We start from the raw sequence: 18,520 nt of genomic DNA, 5'->3' as shown, positions 1-18,520 counted from the left end.
CTGTAGCAGGAACAGCAGGTAGGAATATAAGTTCAAAGACAAGTGGGCTGTCAAAGCTCCACAGCTTCTACTAAGTGATCTTACAAGCACAGGATCCAAGGAAATAAAAAGATAAAACCCCAAAAATGGACGAAGCACTGCTGTCCAAATAAACTTCTGACTCAATCACTTGAAGTTTATCTGTTTTTATTGTCACAGTTGAGAATAATTGATAACAATGTATTTGAATTACCACTTCACAAAAAAAAGCATCTTACAAACACATAATAAAAACATCTATATTCTAAATTAAATTTGAAGGATTTTTATTTTATTTCTTCATGGCAGACTTTGTCTGGAGCGATTCTGAGAACACATCAGTGACATCACGTGTATTTGTTCCTCACACTGGGTTTGTGTCACTGCTCTGTGTTATGCCTCACTTTGAATAGTTTTCATCCATCCAGCTGTTTCTTCTCAATGTGTTCACACAACGTAGACAACAGAAGGTGCAAGAAGACATGTCTCACTCAAGGAGCCAATGAGAAACAACACCAGGACAGGATCAGTGTCTTTTTTTTTTTAATAATCTCTGACCATGGCAGCCACTCAAGTCCTTTCCTACTCATGTCCCGAGGGCTTGAAGACACAGGAGTGTTTTTCTGACAGAGACGGCAGCTTGTCATTCCATGGAAAGCTGCACGCTGTCTGTCTGACCTTGTTGATTCTGCTGTTGCTCCATTTTTCTGGCTAAGAGACAAAAAGAGTCGGGGAAGTTAAAGACAAACATAGAGAAACAGGTGTCTCTTCAGTGTGATCAGGATCTACATCATTAAACAAAAGAATTGAAAACACGTCTCAGTGATGAAGTACAGAGAATCCAAAGTTCGATGAGGAACGACAACTGTGGAGGATCTTGATTGACATTGTTAGTAAAATCTTTCAGAGAATCCTGAGTCATATTCCCAATGCAAGATGAACGGCCCAGGCTTATTTTTCATGTATAACTGTATCACACCGAAGGCTTGAACTGTACGTTATGTCTAGCTCATTCTCCAGACCCTCATCTCGCTGAAAAACATATAATCCCTCTCTTTTTCCCTTTTTAAACCTTGTAGAAGTATTTTACGATGGAGTATTTAGGGGCCACATAATGGCAGAAAAGTATCAGAGATTTTGAGAGTTATGTCATAAAATTATCAGAAAAATGTAGTAAATGTACTGGAACAGAGAGGCAATATTACAAGTTTTTTCTTCAACGTTGACCTACTACTCCAACGTAGTATTTGCATTGATGTCGAAAATGTAAACACTGTTCTTTTTTTGTTTCATCTTCTCTTTCTATTTGTTTGAAAAATAAAAATGAAGAAGAAAATATTTTGCACGTCCCTTGAGACTAGTGGCCTGTGACTTTCCCTCTTTGCAAACTGATTCTATTGCCAACAGATCTGCTGTGGCCCCACTAAACTGAGCTGATGAACCCTGTATTTCTTCTTCTCCAGTGCAGATGTGCGCGGCTCCTCACCCAGAGAGTACATCTCCAGCTGCTGCCGCAGGCGGACCTTCTGCAGGCTGTCGTAGAAGTTGGGCTCCGGGCTGCTGCCCACGGTGGGAGGCAGAGTGAAGATGCGCATGATCTTCCTCTTGTTTCTGGATTATATGTAAATGAGCACAAACATTAACACTGCAAAGGGCAGAATGTTGTTTAGTGTTAACACAAAAACAGCATGAGTGAAAACTAGCTAAATGTTATTGTAGCAGCATATTTAGACCATTTAACTAACGGTGAAATTGATGCCACACATTGCAGCGAATATTTCAACATCAAGTCATTCGATCATCTAGAAGGGAAGTTGCATGTTGCAGGTGGATTTCCCCCCCTTCCCTTCCACACATTAGAGAGAACCAGTGGTAAACTTCAGTTGTCATAAGTTGTCCAGTCTGGGCAACTGCAAAAAAAACAAAACATGGCGGCCTCCGTAGAGAGGACCCGCTCCTGGTGTAAATATGAAGTATTTGAATATAAAGGGCCCATTCTACGGTAAAGAAAACAACAATTCCTACAATTTAGATGAAACACACTACTGAGCACATCATTAGGATTCTTTTATATTCTAATTTCTTCCAATAGATCCCTTTGACCTAAATCTCACTCAGTGAACCTTTAAAACGTCTGTGGCGTGTTTGAGTCCTTTTGACAGACGGCGCTAGGAGTCTGAATCACCGGTGCTGTACCTCTGTCGGTCATAAGCTGAGAAGAAGAAGAACGAGCGAGTGACTGCAGTAAACAACCCGTGCTTACTTTCTGGCGTACATGAGCAGCCCGAAGCTGACCAGGATCACCAGCAGGTACACGTTCGTGGCCTCGTTCCACGCTTCGTGCACAGAGTAGTCGATAGTCTCCGGCTCGTTGCCCAACGCCCCGTGGCCGCCCATCGAGACAGGCCCTGAGGAAGGATGTGTGAAAACAAAGAGATGCTGTGATGGAGCAGCTGCGCACTCGCTGCTGGAGATTCAGGCGACTGCTGTAAACACTGCGGCTTCACTTCCGCCTCAGTCTTATTCTAAAGAGAAAGCCACCGCACACTCCGGGGCGCGTCACTGCCCCCTACAGTCCAAAACCGTAATTCAACCGTGAGGACGCAGGAGTTGGATGTATGTTCGATCTATGCAGTTTACTCCTCTGCTTAATTGTGTACATTAAACGTTGATAATAATGCTTTTGGTTGGTCATCAGCTATATTAACACCCAGTATCCTGCATAAGTGTAGTCAGGCCCTTCAGTCTTGATGAATTACACCATACAATCTGTGTTAGGAACACCACAATAACACTGGGTTGTTTATGACTTTGCTCTACTGCAGCTTTAATACATTAATGATTTGGATTCCACAGATTGTTGGAAACTTTCCTAATTCTGCTATTTGGTGTAACCTAGTGACAAAAAAACACAGCCACACTTCAAGATGATGTCAGCATAGACAAAATCAATAAGATGCAACAATATAAAGTTTATACGTCAAGTTTCAGTGTTTCTGAACCATTGTCTGAAGACAACATTATTATGTTACAATGTGATTTAGCAAATATCTAAAACATTTAAAACACTATGATGGTGAAAGGTTTAGATGTGAGATAATATGAAATGTGTCTAGCAATGACACTGATGGAGTCTTCACAAACAAAAACGTAGCTTTACAATCAGTTTGTTCTTTAAACCGTGTTTAATAATTTCAATACCATTCATTTTCAGCAATTACATGGTACCTTCTGTACACAAATGAATTTATTGCATCACACTGTGGTTTTTTTTTTTCTTTTAAAATTATCTTATTTTTCAAAATAGAGTTTTACTAATTCATTACTACAGAATACATGAAGCTGCTTTCAACCTAAACGCTGTAATTGATGAGTGTAAACACAAGACAGAGACAAGAACCAAAGCTCAGTACACATAGAGAAACATAATATAAAGGACAACAGGTTGATGGCAGTGGTTGGTCAGGTTACAACTGAGAAGTGTTTCCTACAAGGTAGAGAGAAAAACAAATATCAAAAGAGCATGATTGTTACAACTCGACAAAAGATGTTGGTGCGTCATCCACACATTGTTGACTTTCAGAGTAAAATAAGTTATTGGCTAAAATGTTGGATGCACATGCTCAAGTAACCAGCTGAAAGCCAAACCAGTTCTACAGCACATAGAAAGAAAAACTTCTCGTGAGACTCAGATCATTCAGAATGCAAGTGGTAAGTGATGTAGAATCCATCTGGGGCAGAAACACAGCAGGAGTGCTTGTAGAAAACCAAAGTAACAAAGGACAAAAGGACAAAAGATTGTATGAGACCAAAACCAAAACACAAAACACAACTAAATGCGTCAAAATAAGACTTTTTGCAAAGAACGGTCCAGTGTGTAAGAATTAGGTGAAAGGGATCTACTGGAGGAAGCTGGACATAAACTAATCCTGCTGATGTTTTCACAAGTGGGTTTCATTTAAATTGTCTGAATTGTTGTTTTCTTTACTCTAGAATGGGCCTTTTATATTTAAATACTCTATATTTACATCAAGAGCTTGTCCTCTCTATGGAGGCTGCCATGTTTTTACAGTAGCCCAGACTGGACAAACTAGACCGCTTTTGAGTTTTTATAACAACTGAAGTTTAACCCAGGTTCTCTGTCATGTTTGGAAGGGGAGGGAGAGATGAGGGGTGTAAGATTCCACTTCACCACTAGATTTCACAGAATTCTACACACTGAACCTTTAAATCTTTTAAGCTATGACAACCAGTCAGTTCATCACTCAGTCGTCATATATATCAAAAAGGGAGAGAAACAAATTAAACCAAAGCTTTACCACTGAGGAAAACTTGAAAGCGAGCAGTAAATAAGCCATCATTTATCATTTATTTACAATACAGGTAAGCCACTTCTAAACAAGGGTATGCAAATAAGTGATGCAAGTTGTTAGTTACTGGACCACACGGTATGGCGACGATTTAAACATGCAGTGTTTCAGTGCTCCCTCTAAGCCTTGAGAGTGAAATGGAACCACAACACTCAGCAGGTAGAAAGACAGACCAGCTCGCTTCCATTTCCACATCACAAAGAAAAACTCTTAACCTCTGGTGTATTTGCAAGATTTGAAGGTTGTTCTCTTTTTTACTTCATCATTTCAAAGACACTGTGTATAAACGGTAGGATTTCCTCATGTATTTGCTGCTATAACCTGAAGTTCAATGGATTAAACTCAAGCCTCAGATTAGCAGTTTGGCTGGTACAGATAAAGATCCCTACAACCAGTTAGGGCTCAAATAAAGCCAAAAATCTGCCACAGTTTCTCCTGTAATGTTATGAAAAAGTTAACTTTTTGGGGTCACAGCATCTAAAGAATAAAGCCAAACTCTGCTTGTCTTGCCTGATCTGTCCCTCTGTCAGCGGTGGCTGTATTAGTAGCAGTGGATAAACGCTGGGTCAGCATCTATATGCGATTCCTCTTGTTATATTAAGCTGAAGTAACTGCAGTGCATAGCTTTGTGTATCTGCGAGCGTCTAGGCTGTTTCAGCATTAGCACTGGTTATAAGCAGGTTAGACTGAGGTCAATATCTATTCAAAGCAATCGCAGTATTACTGTACCTACCTTAGTAGTTCTAGCAGAAGCTAGCAATTAAAGCTGTAGCACCTAACGCTAGTATAAGTAAGCAAGATGTCAAGCTATACAGAAAGGCTACTAAAATCTACATTACTTTAAACAAAACCCATTGTTATGGCAGCCTACTCAAAGCGAATGCGTGCAGTGATGAAGATTTAGCGTGGTGTCGGAGCTCTATGGCAGTGGCTGGGCTTGGAGAGAGCAGGCATAGAGGGAGCACTGATCGATTCACTGCTGTCACATCAGTATGTCCAGGTCGTCGCTGTGGTCGTCCTCCTCCGTCACCCGTAGGGAGAGCACCTCCTCGTTCAGAAAGAGTCCGCTCAGACGCTCCTTGCGGGCCTGTCGCTGCTCTTTCAGCTGCCGCTTGCGGAGGGCTTTCTGCTGGAGCTTACGCTGCTTTGAACGTTTCTGAAAGACAGTGTGACGGAGAGAGAGGTGAGTGACGATAACTAGATGAGGATCAGGGAGATCATTTGACCATCTCCCATGCTCTGAGAAATGGTGAGGCTGTAAAAGTAACCCACGTGTATTTAACAGTACTGTTATTAACTAGTATATGAATTAGTTAACAATTAGGGTTTGGTATAGTTTGACAGCACTTAATTGATACTTTAAACATGTTTCCGGAGCCTAAACGGGGTCAGGATCAGTACTGTTACTTACAAAAAGCACAAAGTGATGGTCGGCGATAAGAGCGGCTTGTTTATTGCTAAGACAAATTGAAAGATGAAATTTAACACAATACATTTTTAAAGTTTAAAGTATACTTAACATAAACATACAAATATAAATAAGTGCCAAAATCAAACAATTGTACTTAACATAATCCCGTAATAAATCAAACTGCAATAATTTAACAGTTTTGGTGCTCAATAAAGTAAAATACTCCTAACTCATAATCTATTGCCCCCTCCCACCCCCCAATTATTTGTCCAATAGGAAACAAATATGTAGGAACTGGTGACTGATTTAGGTGACTTATTTCTTCACCGTTACATTAAAAACAACATGTAATTGGAACAATGGGATTAGATCCATTAAGGTAAGAAAAAAAGTACTCTTAAAAGTAAAAAAAAATAAACCCCTCCCCTGCGATGCTTCCCTGTCTTTTGTCGGAAAACGTCAGAATGATAAAACACAATAAACACATCACCTATGAAACTATAGACTATCTTATCCAGAGGTCTCTTACTTTAGAGTCTCGTATCCGCTCTGCAGCACTGGAGAGGTTTCCATCACTGTGCGCTCTGCTGATGTTGGCAACACTGCCTCCACTACAAGCCGAGGCGGTGCCACCTGCAATGACAGGAAATACAGACCCTATTAAAACCAGACAGGCTAAGCTGGAAGTTTGACTCTGATCTGTAATGCTCCACTCAACAAGCTCCTCTTGTGGCAGCACTCTTGGCACATCTTTACTGCTAGCCAACCAGGTAGCTCCTTACCTGCTACAGAGTTGGAGGCTGTGGAGCAAGTGGAGGAGCTGGTGGAGCTGACCATGCTAGCATTACTGCTGCTGGCCGCGCTCACGCCGCCGGTGCTGGCGCTGCTGTGACTGCTCCTCTTCCAGCTCTCTCTGGTGCTGCTGGCCCGCTGCCTGGGGCTGTGCTCTCTGATGTAGTTACGCACCTGAGGACAACACACTCTCCGTAAATCAATCTTCTCACACACAAAGTAACACTTTGATCCTGCTGACACTGTGCAGGGACGCATTAGCAGTGAGCGCTTCTCTCACTGCAAATAAATAATGACAAGGCAAACTCATACAACTGAATCCTTAAGATCTAACATCTATATAATCATACTGGACATATAGATTTAAAGCAAGTGCAATGTATGAAGTAGACCTTGTGATAATGCAATATCATACACATATTGACCCATAATCATCTTTATAAATTGGTTGGTTTGTCAACTTTCAAGAGATTTTTCTGTAATGTTTTGTGTGAAAGAAAAACAGTTTTGTATATTGGTGCAGTAACGAGTATTGTGAAAGTGTTTTTGTGTTTTGAGATCAGTGCCCACCTGTTTCAGCTTCTCGTCTGTGAGACAGTTGAGCTCGATGATGAACTCGCTGTCGGTGGGAGAGATCTGAGCACATGGGTCGATGATCTTGATGATGTCCAGCTGCTCCCTGAGGCCCATCTCTGTGCTGACCTTCCGACTCAGGTACTCGATGTACTCCACCTGGAAGCGGAGACGAACACACGGAGAGGTATTGTCTCTTTCTAAGCCTGCAGAGAAGTAAGCTAGTAGCTTGAGATAGTCTTCAGCTTTATCGATGTTGATTCTGAGCTTTGTTTACCTGTTCATCGTTGGTCATGGCACTCCAAGGAAGTTCATCCAGGTTACGGTGGGGGTGGGACTTCGGCCTTCTCTTGGAAAACAAACAAGGTGAACTTGGCACACTCGGGATGATGTCAGAGAGGACATCACTGCCACTGGCAATGTCACTACCCGGCAACTGAGAGGACAACAGAGAGAGATGTGGAAAGAGAGACTGTTTAGAAAAGACTTCCAGTTGGATTTTGATCAGATCAATCACTTTCATATCAATGTCCAAACAAATAATGAAAATCACTAGTAAACTGACCAAAAAGCCAAATAATAACCAACCTGCCACTCAAACTCGCTGTCGGACCAGTCCCAATAGGTGCTGATGGAGGAGGACACGTCGCTGCAAACACTGCCCTCTGGAAACAAGTCCAGCGATGTCAGTTCCTGGTCATCTAGAAGGGAGTAACAGTCCTCCTGGTCCCCAACAGACACAGAGGTGAAGAGCTCCTCGCTGCACTCCGAGCTGGCAACACTCGTTCCACAGGAAGTGAGGTTCCATCTGCAGAGAACAATGAGTGGGAGTGGTAGGTTAGTGAAAAACATAGTAGGAGGGATGCAGACAGGAACAACCTTTTTGTAGTATAACAATGCCATTTCACAATATCATCACTACCATACCACATGATGACAAATGATGATTTATTCTAAATAAATTGTAGATTTTGTCCCTAATGTTACTGGTTGTAATATTTACTGCGTTACTAACCTTTATGATGTCTTTTTCAGATTTGTAGTGATGTCATGATGATGAAGTCATAGCTACCATATGATCATTAATAATTTTTCCTTCATCTCCATCGTTCTAAAGGATGCAGGGATACCTCAAAAATATTTGTTATTTATGAATGGTGTATTGTTTTGGCTTTATTGTGACTCCTTCATGACGTCCATTTTCACATATTATATTATGGGGGATGATTTTCTTGACAATTCAAGCTCTCAAATGTTTCTCCATAATTTGGAAAGATGTCTTAGAAAATGTGTTTTTAGGATAATGTATTTCTTGTCCTTTAAGACTTCAAAAGTCAATTATCTGAAAACACCCTCTGAAGCAATATTCCCTCCAAGTTTGGTGAAAATTCATCTGTTATTTTGTCCAAGCACACCCACATGCTGGCACATACACACACGAACACAAACAATACCCTTCCAGCTACACCAACACACAGTGTAATGACATGACTCATTTCTGAAAATTGTTCACGTAATTTTCCAGAGAGTAAGTGCGGTGCAATCAAGATAAAGACACTGGATTTAATGGGATCCGAAAATCTGAACATCAAAACATAATCTAACAATGTCAACAGAGTTTACCTTCTCAGGGGATATGTCCAATTATATACAGTATGCATGACGCATTGTGTGCAATATATCAATACACTCAAGATTATAGCTAGGTTTTCTTAAGACTTCAAAACAAGAGAATAATACGATACATTTATCCACATTTTATGAGGGCGACAATCTTTCTGTGAAATACGTGAATATGATTACGATGCTAATATTCAGGCTGTAATCTTTAACTGTATTCCAAACACTGTTACTCTTTCATAGTGGTAAGAGGTATGGTACAGGTTTTGAGTGGAAGCATGTGATTTTATTGTATAAGCAATAAGTGTTTTGTAGCAGTTTTAGGAGGTAAAAATAGAAACATACAAACATACATCGGTACTAATATGCCGTCACAGGTGTAAACCAACTTGACCAGCACTGTCAGCCAAGAATCATGCTACTTAACCAGCACATTGACATTCATCAATGGTGAGGTAAGGTGAACATCAACAGTTGCAGCTGCACATCCTGCAGCAGTTTGTGTTGGGTCCAGATTTTGAGCCGATCCATAGAGGTCAACATCTTCAGTTAAATGCCCAAATAATAGCATCTTCTTACACATCAGCATTGCATGTTTCACCTGACAGCTTAAGTTTACCTCAAAGAAAGGTGACGCATATGTGTGAATCAGACAGTACTCGATCTCTACTTGCCTATTACTGTTGAAGCGGTGTAGAGGATCTGTTCTGTGACAAGATGAGAGCTGACACCCAAAGTCACTGACGTCCAGGGTTCCCACATCACTGAGGTTGGCTCTCTGGGAGAGGAGAGGGAACGGCTCCTCTGGGGCCAAAAACTTCTCATACAGTGATTCAGACATGGTCAGATGCACCTGACAAAGGAAAACAAACATCAGACACAAACAAAAGGGACACTTTCAATACAGCTACGGCCTCAATTACTACATTAAAACTGACTTTTTAAACTCTCAACATAAATCAAAGTAGTTATCAATCAGTTGCAAGGTTATTGTACAGATGGATTACTGTGTTGGTGACTCTACTCATTGTTATTTTTCACTAAATTAGGCTCAGGTTCAGAACAAATGTTTGTTATGGACACATGACAAACTGGTAATATTTTAGATTTGTGGGTTTTTGTGACAGGTGTCCACAAACATTAGCAAGCTAAATGACCATGAATGACAGATACGGTACAGGGTGGAGAAATAAGCTTTACGTGGACAACATGAATCTTAAACTGTGTTAATAATGATGTTCTCCTCATGTAGCTGTCATAAAGCATCCTGAGAGATTTCTGAATTCACAAATATCCCTATGAAGGTGATGTGGAAAAGATTCAGGCAAAACACAGAACCCAGTTCTATCTGTCACAATTGTGTAATAAACTTTTAATGAACTTTATTTGGGGTATATTTTCGAACAATTCGCAAATAACTCAGTTTCTGATCACTTCGGTCAAAACGATACATTTACAAACAAGAATAAACTGCTCCAAAACCTTATCAAACTATAAAAACGAAATGAACTTCAATGGACTCGCCTTTCGTGTGTAAGTTTGTTTTTCTTTCATAAAATATATTAATATCAACAGTTAACAGTTAATTAACAATTGTAGAGGTCATTGTTGTTAATATGTCTTGCTGATGCTTAATTAGAATCCCTGATAATATTAAATAAACGGAGTTCCTGCTGATTGTTTACACAACCCTTGAATATGATCCATGTTAAATCTATCGCTCATGTAGCTTGATTGTTGAAACCATTTTTGAAAGTTGTTTTTAATAGACGCTCTCTCACGTCCCATTAAGTTCGGTTACACTGTAAATTACAGGTTATCGTATTCCGTAAAAACAAACAGTTAGCTTGGCAAAAAACAAAACAACACACGCTAACAGCGCTAGCTCGATGCTAGTGCTACAGACGTCCACGTAGCGTTTACCGGTTCATAGAACGACGTCGAACTGATCTTTTCTACCCGCTAACAAACCTATGCGGTGTGAACACACGTTGGGGACGTACCGAAGAAGCTGCAAGTGTTATAAAAACCTACCCTTTCTCGTTCAGAGGGAGAACATCTCCGCTGCCTCCATTTGCAAATCCTTTCTCTTCTGTCGCTGATCGGAGCCGTCACCGCGAGACTCCCGGGAGCGAGCGAGGCGCGCGTCATGTGACCTGCAGGCGGAAGCTGTCACAAAAACAGAAGAGAAGCAGAAAAGGAGGATAGCACTTCGTCTTCTTCTGTAAATGTACCGTTTATTCTCCCTGTTTTTTGTGTGTATTGTACACTAGGGTGTGCTTAGTCATGGCCTCCAGAGACACCAGCTTTCTAGGAGGCAGGATACCACCGGAAATTGAGTCTATGTCGAAAAGCCTGAAGGATGTGGACCACGAAACGTTCAGAAGAATTTTGAAAGGTACGTGCCAATCCTCTGTCTCTAATGTTACATGATCACACACTGCATACTTTAACAGCTTTAGATAGCATATCTGTGGATATATATATTATATAGTGTATAATCAACTGACCTTTAATTAGTTGAAACCTTTACTGCTAATCTGTGATATGTGTATTGGTTAGTGAGATAACAGACAGCTACGTGGAGGAGACTGGTGACTGGGAGAACCCTTAAACAACGTGTCTGTGAATATAATGTTCCCTGCAGCTGTGGTCAGTGCCCTGGAGGGGAAGGACAGCAGGGATGTGATGAAGGCGATAGCAGAGAGCAGCACCGTCCCACAGGAGAGACTCAGTCACATCATAGCCGGCATGTACCGAGTGCTGTCCGAGGCCATCCGCATCCCCACAGCATCCCTCAAACAGGAGGTAACCGCTGCCAGGCCGGCACTGCAAATCACAGTCTGCAACAAACTGACTGAGTAAACCACCAAAATCCTGGTGTTTGCAGCTGAATTCATCCATTTTGTTCTCACTAATACAAGATATGACTGGTGTCCTGTTATTACACAGCATACAAATAAGCAGGGGTTGAATATTGTCCTACATGGGGACCCTGATCAAATTAAGTGTAGTGAAAAACGTTTTTCTGCATAGGTACTATTAATGGACACCATGCTTTTTATCTAAACATATTTTGGCATGTTACAGTGAGAGAAGTACTGGCCTAAAATATTAAAATGAAGGACGGATGAATGGTTTTGAGCTTCTTCGTTTCCAGGCTCCTGCTATCACGTCTTAAACCACTCTACATGCTACATAGGGCATATGTCCCCTTACGGATTTTTTTAGTGTGCAATGTATGTACTATTTAGTGCCCTGAAAAAAATCCTGCTGTATATGTACTTTATGTCTAAACTGTCAGTGTTGATACAAAATCATGACGGATGATGAAGTGTTCAAAACTGAGCACATGACTGCAGATTCAGCTTTGATGCAGTCTGTGCTGACACTGCACCTGATGTTGTTCCTTAGCACTTTAATAGAACTAGGGTTGCAAAATTCCGGGATTATTCAAAGTTGGAAACTTTCCATTGGAATTAATGGGAATATTCGGGAATTTACAGGAATAGACTGGAATTTGTGTGGGTAATTTATACTAACTGTATTTACCTTGTCATATACAGATATAAATATAAACATTTTGTTATGTCATAAGCTTATTTGAGCCCTGAGGAAACTTTGGGCACCTGGCTATATGCTTCTGCATCTTTGTGGCATTCTTAACACAGGTCTTTGCACAGTAGTTGCAAATGTACACAGCCTTTCCTTCTACATTATCTGGGGTGAAATGTCTCCACACATGAGATAGTGCACGTGGTATTGTTCTGTAGAATAAGATGAGAAATAGGCTTGTAAAAAACACTAATGCAATGCCAGAGATATAAATAGTTAGCTAAACAATTGGAATCGTCTTTACAAATATTTTTTAATTGATGGATAAATTAATAGAAATAGGCTAGATGAACAGATGAACTATCCCCAATCAGCATGCTAATATATTTCCCCCAGTAATATCATCAAAACTAACCTGACTAGTCCTTGGCTTAATGCAGTAGTGTGGCTTCAATAACCCTGCTGTAGTGTGCAGGATGCTGGGAATTATCTATGCATGTGATGGAGGAATGCACTGCACATGGAAGAATGCACTGAGCATGTTATGGAGAAATGCACAGTGCATGGTTGAAATTCAACGTGCAGCATTTGCTGCATTCCATACATCCTTAAAATAGAGCTTTGAATGACGTTTTTATTGGTCAGTGTTTAATTTGCGGTAAATTTTTTTCATTATATTGCAAAAATTCGCAATCTTAACCTTCCATGTAAAAAGTTTCCGGAAATTCTCCGAAAAATGTTCCGCCCGTTTGCAACCCTAAATAGAACAGATATGAATTAATACATATATAAATTGCAGGTGGTACACTTACAGAAAACATGTTATCTCTTCCTGAAGTTTAGTTGACAGTGTGATTTCATAGTTGCAGTTTGATTCATGCACATTTATGGACATATTTCAAAATTGTCTGTTTTTGTAGTAAAGTATATACTTTTTTTTATGTGCTGGCTACAAAAATACTTACGAGTCACACAACATACTATGAGGATATAGTGTGGAATGAAGACACAGCTGTAAAAGAGCTTTATTAAAAGCCTTAGCTGCCCATGGTTTATCTGCCTGTTTACATCCACACTTGTTAAATATAATATTTTCTCCATATTATATTCATATAGAAAATTCAACAGTTTCTGCTTTGTCCCTGTTTAGGCCTTCAAAGACGATCTCAGAGAATTAAGGTAAGGCTTTTCATGTTTGTATGACAGGCTCAGTGTTTTGATTATCACTCATGTACACAAATAACACAATGGCAGCCTTGAATACTAAAGTTGTTGTTTGTATTTCTGTCAATTAGGATACCTGAAGACTTTATCACAGATTTCTCCAGTGTGGTGTTTGGAAATCGGTATGTTGAACTTAAACAATTTAACACATGGTTATTGTGTTATCTTCCCACAGAACTCAATAAACTATTAATGCAGTAATGAGGAAATACATTTTTTGTATTTTTATCATTACATGAATGACCTCTGTCACATCATATTGACATCAGATATTGGTCCAGGAATATCTGAACTGCTGCTGTTGTTGAGGCATTCAGATGCCATTGATGGAGATGTTATGATTCCCAACTCTCTTTATATTTGTAGACGTGCAGCTCTAGAGGCAGCGACCTCCCAGAATGATCCTCACCTACCCACGATAGAACAATTTAAATGGAGAGTGGATGTTGCCATTTCTACAAGGTAATATACTGAGGTGGAGAGAAACACTGTATCCTGAGAAATGTATTCATAACAATTGTCATAACCTGTTCAGCAAGATGTTCAAGAGGCCGCTGTTATTCTGAATAACTTTGAATGACATAATAATAAGTTGTTGGAAGCTATTCTATTTGTGTGTGTTTTTATAATCAGTTCTACAGAGGATGAGTTCTCTAATGTTTCCAGTGTCTGATATAAACACTCCTTAGTTAATTCTATTGAAAATCAAAAAATTTAACAGATAAAATCCTACAGAACTGGAGACACCTTTTTACTGCTAATTGATGTTAGGACCACACTGTATAGAAGCACCTCAGAAACAGACCTTAAACATCAAAGATGTGACCAAAATGTTTGTGTATTGTCCAGTTTTATTGTTTGAATTTTAGAAGATTCTAAAACAGAGTGGTAGAAGATTTGGCCTCGGTGTAATGAAGTTAATGTTTTTCTGTCTCTCCAGCTCTTTATCCAGGGCTCTGCAGCCTTCTGTACTGATGCAGATGAAACTGTCAGACGGGAGTTTAAGTCAATTTGAGGTACATAAACTAATGATGTGACTCTTTACATGAATATTCCTTCTGTTTTCATTGTCCATTTATGCACAGTCTGATAGAAATGATGTGAGCTGATGAAAGAAGTTTCTGGATACTCAGACCTTTTTAAAGAAGCCAATATATAGAAGCTTGATCGACCAAGGAAAAGAGTGAGGAGAACAAGTTAACTCTGTGAAATTAATGACATCACCATTTCCAAGGGTTCATTCATCGTAGACTGTATATAACCCTTTACCACACCTCAGTACTACATGCACAAAATGTTTATTCTTCATGGAACCACATCACAACTATACATGTGTGAAGCTTCCATTGGTCACCTAGTTAAACCACATTTGACCTTAGTCATGCTGACTACTGTTACGGACCTATAAGAAATGGCTCGTGAGGCCCGGAACACATCAAATAAACGAATCAGAAACAACTGTTGCCACTAAATAATAACAAATGTTTATTGGTTGAAACAAACAAATATTTAGAAAGGCAACAAACCAAAAGGGTTGGAGGTTCCCGGCCAAAACAAACAAAAGAGAGGGGAACACTGAGCCAGCCATCGGCCGTCGAAGTCAGTGTTCACCCCCCGAACTAAGTCTGCCTAAATAACCCACTACCTAAATGAAAGAAAAAGGTTATCCGAAAACAGGACTACCGGGAACCCCCGAACCAACTACCAACATAACAAAAACTCAAAAGGACTTCTGGCATGGGGGAAACCGGAGCCTCGGTCTCCTCACCCGTTCACCTGCATGGAAGAATAGAGAGCGAGAAAGAAATTCACAGCCTCCTTAAGTCAGCTCCAGCTGACGAGGTGATGAGTCTCACCTGAGGACTGGCTGCGTGGAGAGAGAGAGAAAGGTGGAGAGAGGCACAAACACACACACACATTCTCACACAGAGCCCCACCTCCTGGCCACACGTAACACTACTCTCAAACCATTTGACCCACTTTGAGAAGACTTTTGTAACTTATTGGCACTGAGACCTGTGAAAGCTGTTAACCTCCTTCCCCCTCCCTCCTCTCCCTCCCTCTCTCTCCCTCTCCCTCCTCTCTCTCTGGGGGTTTCCACTACAACTAACTGACATTGATTTTCCAGGCACTTGGATTTCCTTCATCTCAAACTCTCAGGTCTTGAAATCCATGGATTTCAATGAGTGTTAAAGAGATTCCAGTTTGCATTAGAACTGTCATAAGATGGACTTTCAGAACCCCTTTTTGTATTTTGTAGATGGTAATTTTATCCCCCTGGTGAATGCTAGCCCTGCACTGCAGTGTGTGTGTGTGTGTGTGTGTGTGTGTGTGTGTGTGTGTGTGTGTGTCCGCGTGCATGTGTTCCCAGTTTATCTTCAGCCTGTTCATAGAAAGAAGTTGGTTACTAGCCAGTGGACCAATGTAGGTCAGTTTCATTTCTTACATAATAGGATCACATTGAAAAAAACGAATTAACCTCTATAAACAGCAGCCTAACCTAGAACCTGTACTTCACAGATTATATTTGAAATTTTTTGACACCAGTGTGTCTTTGAAAATTTTCTGTATCAATAGCACCAACCATTTAATTATGATCATAAAATGTGTTACTTATATAGTAACAATGCATCTGTACTTAGTTGGTGATGTAAAGGATGAGCAGAAAAAATAAATCGTCCACAAAATTAGTATAATATAGGCTCAGCAGGGGGCGCTGTACTCCTGCCACAATGGACTTGCCTTGTAATAGTAAAATAGAAGCATGATTACACACTTAACTCTTTTCAAAGAAGGCTACTAATGTGGACAGAAACAAGAGGGATGACTTCTACTACTGCTGTCGCTGCACCTAGCGCTGCAGCTACGTAATCAGATTCCAGCGGGATTAGAAGATTAGGAGCAACAACATCCGCTGTGAAAATTCTATCGATGGACTTTATCTCGACCTGGTATGTGTCTTTCAGGATCTCTTCCGGAGGCTGAATAGACGGCATGTTCTGCTGTAATCACAAAAAACGGACAGAAGAGATGGCTGCTGCTCCTTTTAATGGCCTCACTTTTAACTGTCAGATGTGTCACGAACACAGATACAAACATATGATGACTGAATGACTCTGTAGAATGGCTGTCCTGTCATCGGCACTGAGTTGTCAAAGAACTATATTTTCTCATCATTATTTTTATTATAGTTTTAAATATATAAAGTAAATTAAATTTGTATAAGAAATAGATAATCAGCAACATAAGTAGTAGAAAACCCCAAAACATAACAACAGAAATATTGAGAAACAAATCAACTTTGATTAACATTTATTTTTTTTGTCTGTAAAGGAGTAGAAAGAAGCAACTAGCTTGTCTTGTCCAACCTCAGCCTGCATCACCCATTCCATCAGCACATCCATGAAAGTGTAGAATTGCTATCTCTCTATGTTAGGAATGGATAGTTAAGCCTTAAGTATGTATTTCATTATCACTGTGTCCTTATGTCTTGCCACTGCTGAAATAAGCAGAAGAGTTGGAGTGATTCCTCTCTGTCTGGGTGCATCTCAGTTAGATATGAAAGTCCTCTAATGTAGAAACTACAAGGTACTGCTGGTTGGTCCATTATCTATAACCTGACCTTGGGTACTGCTTGGAGAGAAGGGAGTATGTGTGGAATGAGACCGGGTCTTTTCTCCTAATGGTCTACAGATGTAATGTGTGAGGATGATCAAAAATTATTTCACAGACATCATGTCTGATCTTTATGGCTCTTTTTTCTTAGCTGTACTTTGGCCATGCAACTGTTTGTGTGACATTGACAGTGATTTGTTTTATTTCCCGTTCAGGTGCCTGTGTCTAAGTTCCAGGAGCTCCGTTACAACGTGGCGTTGATTCTCAAAGAAATGAACAATCTGGAGAAAAGGAGCATTCTTCAAATCCAAGACTAATGCACCATGTGGGGGTTTTAGGAAAACAAACCATCTTTTCTACTTGACTATTTTCTGAGATTTTATGGAAATTTACTGAAGACACACACACACACACATGCGCACACACACACACACACACACACACACACACACACACGCGCACATATGCTCTGTGAGCGTTTGCATCCAACATACCTGACTGTCCGTGTCAAGTAGAATCGTCATCAGGCTGCACCACAAGATTGTTTTGTGTGTTTCAACCTGTGTGTAAAACAAATCTATGAATCAGACTGTATCGTTTGTTTTCTTGACTTTGGTTGTTATCACTTTAAATTTCCATTATTCAGTTTAGTCACCTAACCAGTATATCTGAGACGTCTGCCAAGCTCCATTGTGTCGACACATGAGTGCAGCCAAGTGAAATCTTAGATCCTCTCACTTGGCCACTTAGACATGCGTCATGTGATCCGCTCTTTTGATTTAGACTGAAATTCGGGTTCAGATGCTCCTGAAATTTGAGAACGAAGAAAGTGATTTTTCATGTTTTTATACTCGGGACAGCAAAAAAAACACTGTTGTATAAAAAGTAAAATGATGATGATTGTCCTGTTGTTTCTTATGTGTTTTTCATGATAACATCAAGAATGTTTACATCTCTAACCACATTTACCTAATAAAATCGATCTGTTATTGTCTTTGCAGAGAACAGATTATGTGCTTTTGACAGGGTGAATCGGCCTGACTTTGATCTTGATGTTCCCTATGGATCCACCCTCAGGTTCACATTTGTGGCTCTGAATGAAATGTCGGATATCTGTATTTCCTCCATTACTGTAACTTCATACTTGTGCACTTTTCCTTCAGCAGTATAGGACAATAGACAAGATTACAAAATTTGGAATCTGTAAATTGGTAAACTTTTAAAAACTAGATTAAGTTGTGATAACTAGGCAAACATTTGTTGCTTACCTAACTTTCCACATGAACACAACCAAAAAAGTTCTGTTCCTGCCATGAAAAGATAAAAATGTCATGGTGATCAT

At 40.1% G+C, this 18,520-nt stretch overlaps 3 protein-coding genes across 3 annotated transcripts; 1 reads left to right on the top strand and 2 right to left on the bottom strand.

Moving 5' to 3' along the window:
- Window positions 1-169: 169 nt before the first annotated feature.
- Window positions 170-2,536, bottom strand: smim19 (small integral membrane protein 19). Its single transcript, XM_053428313.1, has 3 exons — window positions 2,282-2,536; window positions 1,505-1,629; window positions 170-729 (listed from the first exon to the last, which is right to left on the bottom strand). Exons 1-3 carry the CDS (start codon window positions 2,413-2,415, stop codon window positions 662-664), a joined length of 327 nt encoding a protein of 108 aa, XP_053284288.1. The 5' UTR covers window positions 2,416-2,536; the 3' UTR covers window positions 170-661.
- A 648-nt stretch (window positions 2,537-3,184) lies between these two features.
- Window positions 3,185-10,959, bottom strand: fam199x (family with sequence similarity 199, X-linked). The gene is made up of 8 exons (XM_053428605.1): window positions 10,819-10,959; window positions 9,459-9,637; window positions 7,753-7,972; window positions 7,442-7,600; window positions 7,162-7,323; window positions 6,582-6,765; window positions 6,329-6,432; window positions 3,185-5,544 (listed from the first exon to the last, which is right to left on the bottom strand). Exons 1-8 carry the CDS (start codon window positions 10,933-10,935, stop codon window positions 5,371-5,373), a joined length of 1,299 nt encoding a protein of 432 aa, XP_053284580.1. The 5' UTR covers window positions 10,936-10,959; the 3' UTR covers window positions 3,185-5,370.
- commd5 (COMM domain containing 5) lies at window positions 10,928-18,172 on the top strand. The gene is made up of 7 exons (XM_053428606.1): window positions 10,928-11,182; window positions 11,432-11,592; window positions 13,490-13,518; window positions 13,635-13,685; window positions 13,930-14,025; window positions 14,504-14,579; window positions 17,394-18,172. The coding sequence occupies exons 1-7, from the start codon at window positions 11,071-11,073 to the stop codon at window positions 17,493-17,495; spliced, it is 627 nt and encodes a 208-aa protein (XP_053284581.1). The 5' UTR covers window positions 10,928-11,070; the 3' UTR covers window positions 17,496-18,172.
- Window positions 18,173-18,520: the final 348 nt, after the last annotated feature.

This window comes from Pleuronectes platessa, chromosome 8 (genome assembly GCF_947347685.1).
Source record: "Pleuronectes platessa chromosome 8, fPlePla1.1, whole genome shotgun sequence".
NCBI classification, from domain to species: Eukaryota; Metazoa; Chordata; class Actinopteri; order Pleuronectiformes; family Pleuronectidae; genus Pleuronectes; species Pleuronectes platessa.
Note: the sequence above shows the minus strand (reverse complement) of the source record. Positions and strands in the feature narration are given on the sequence as shown.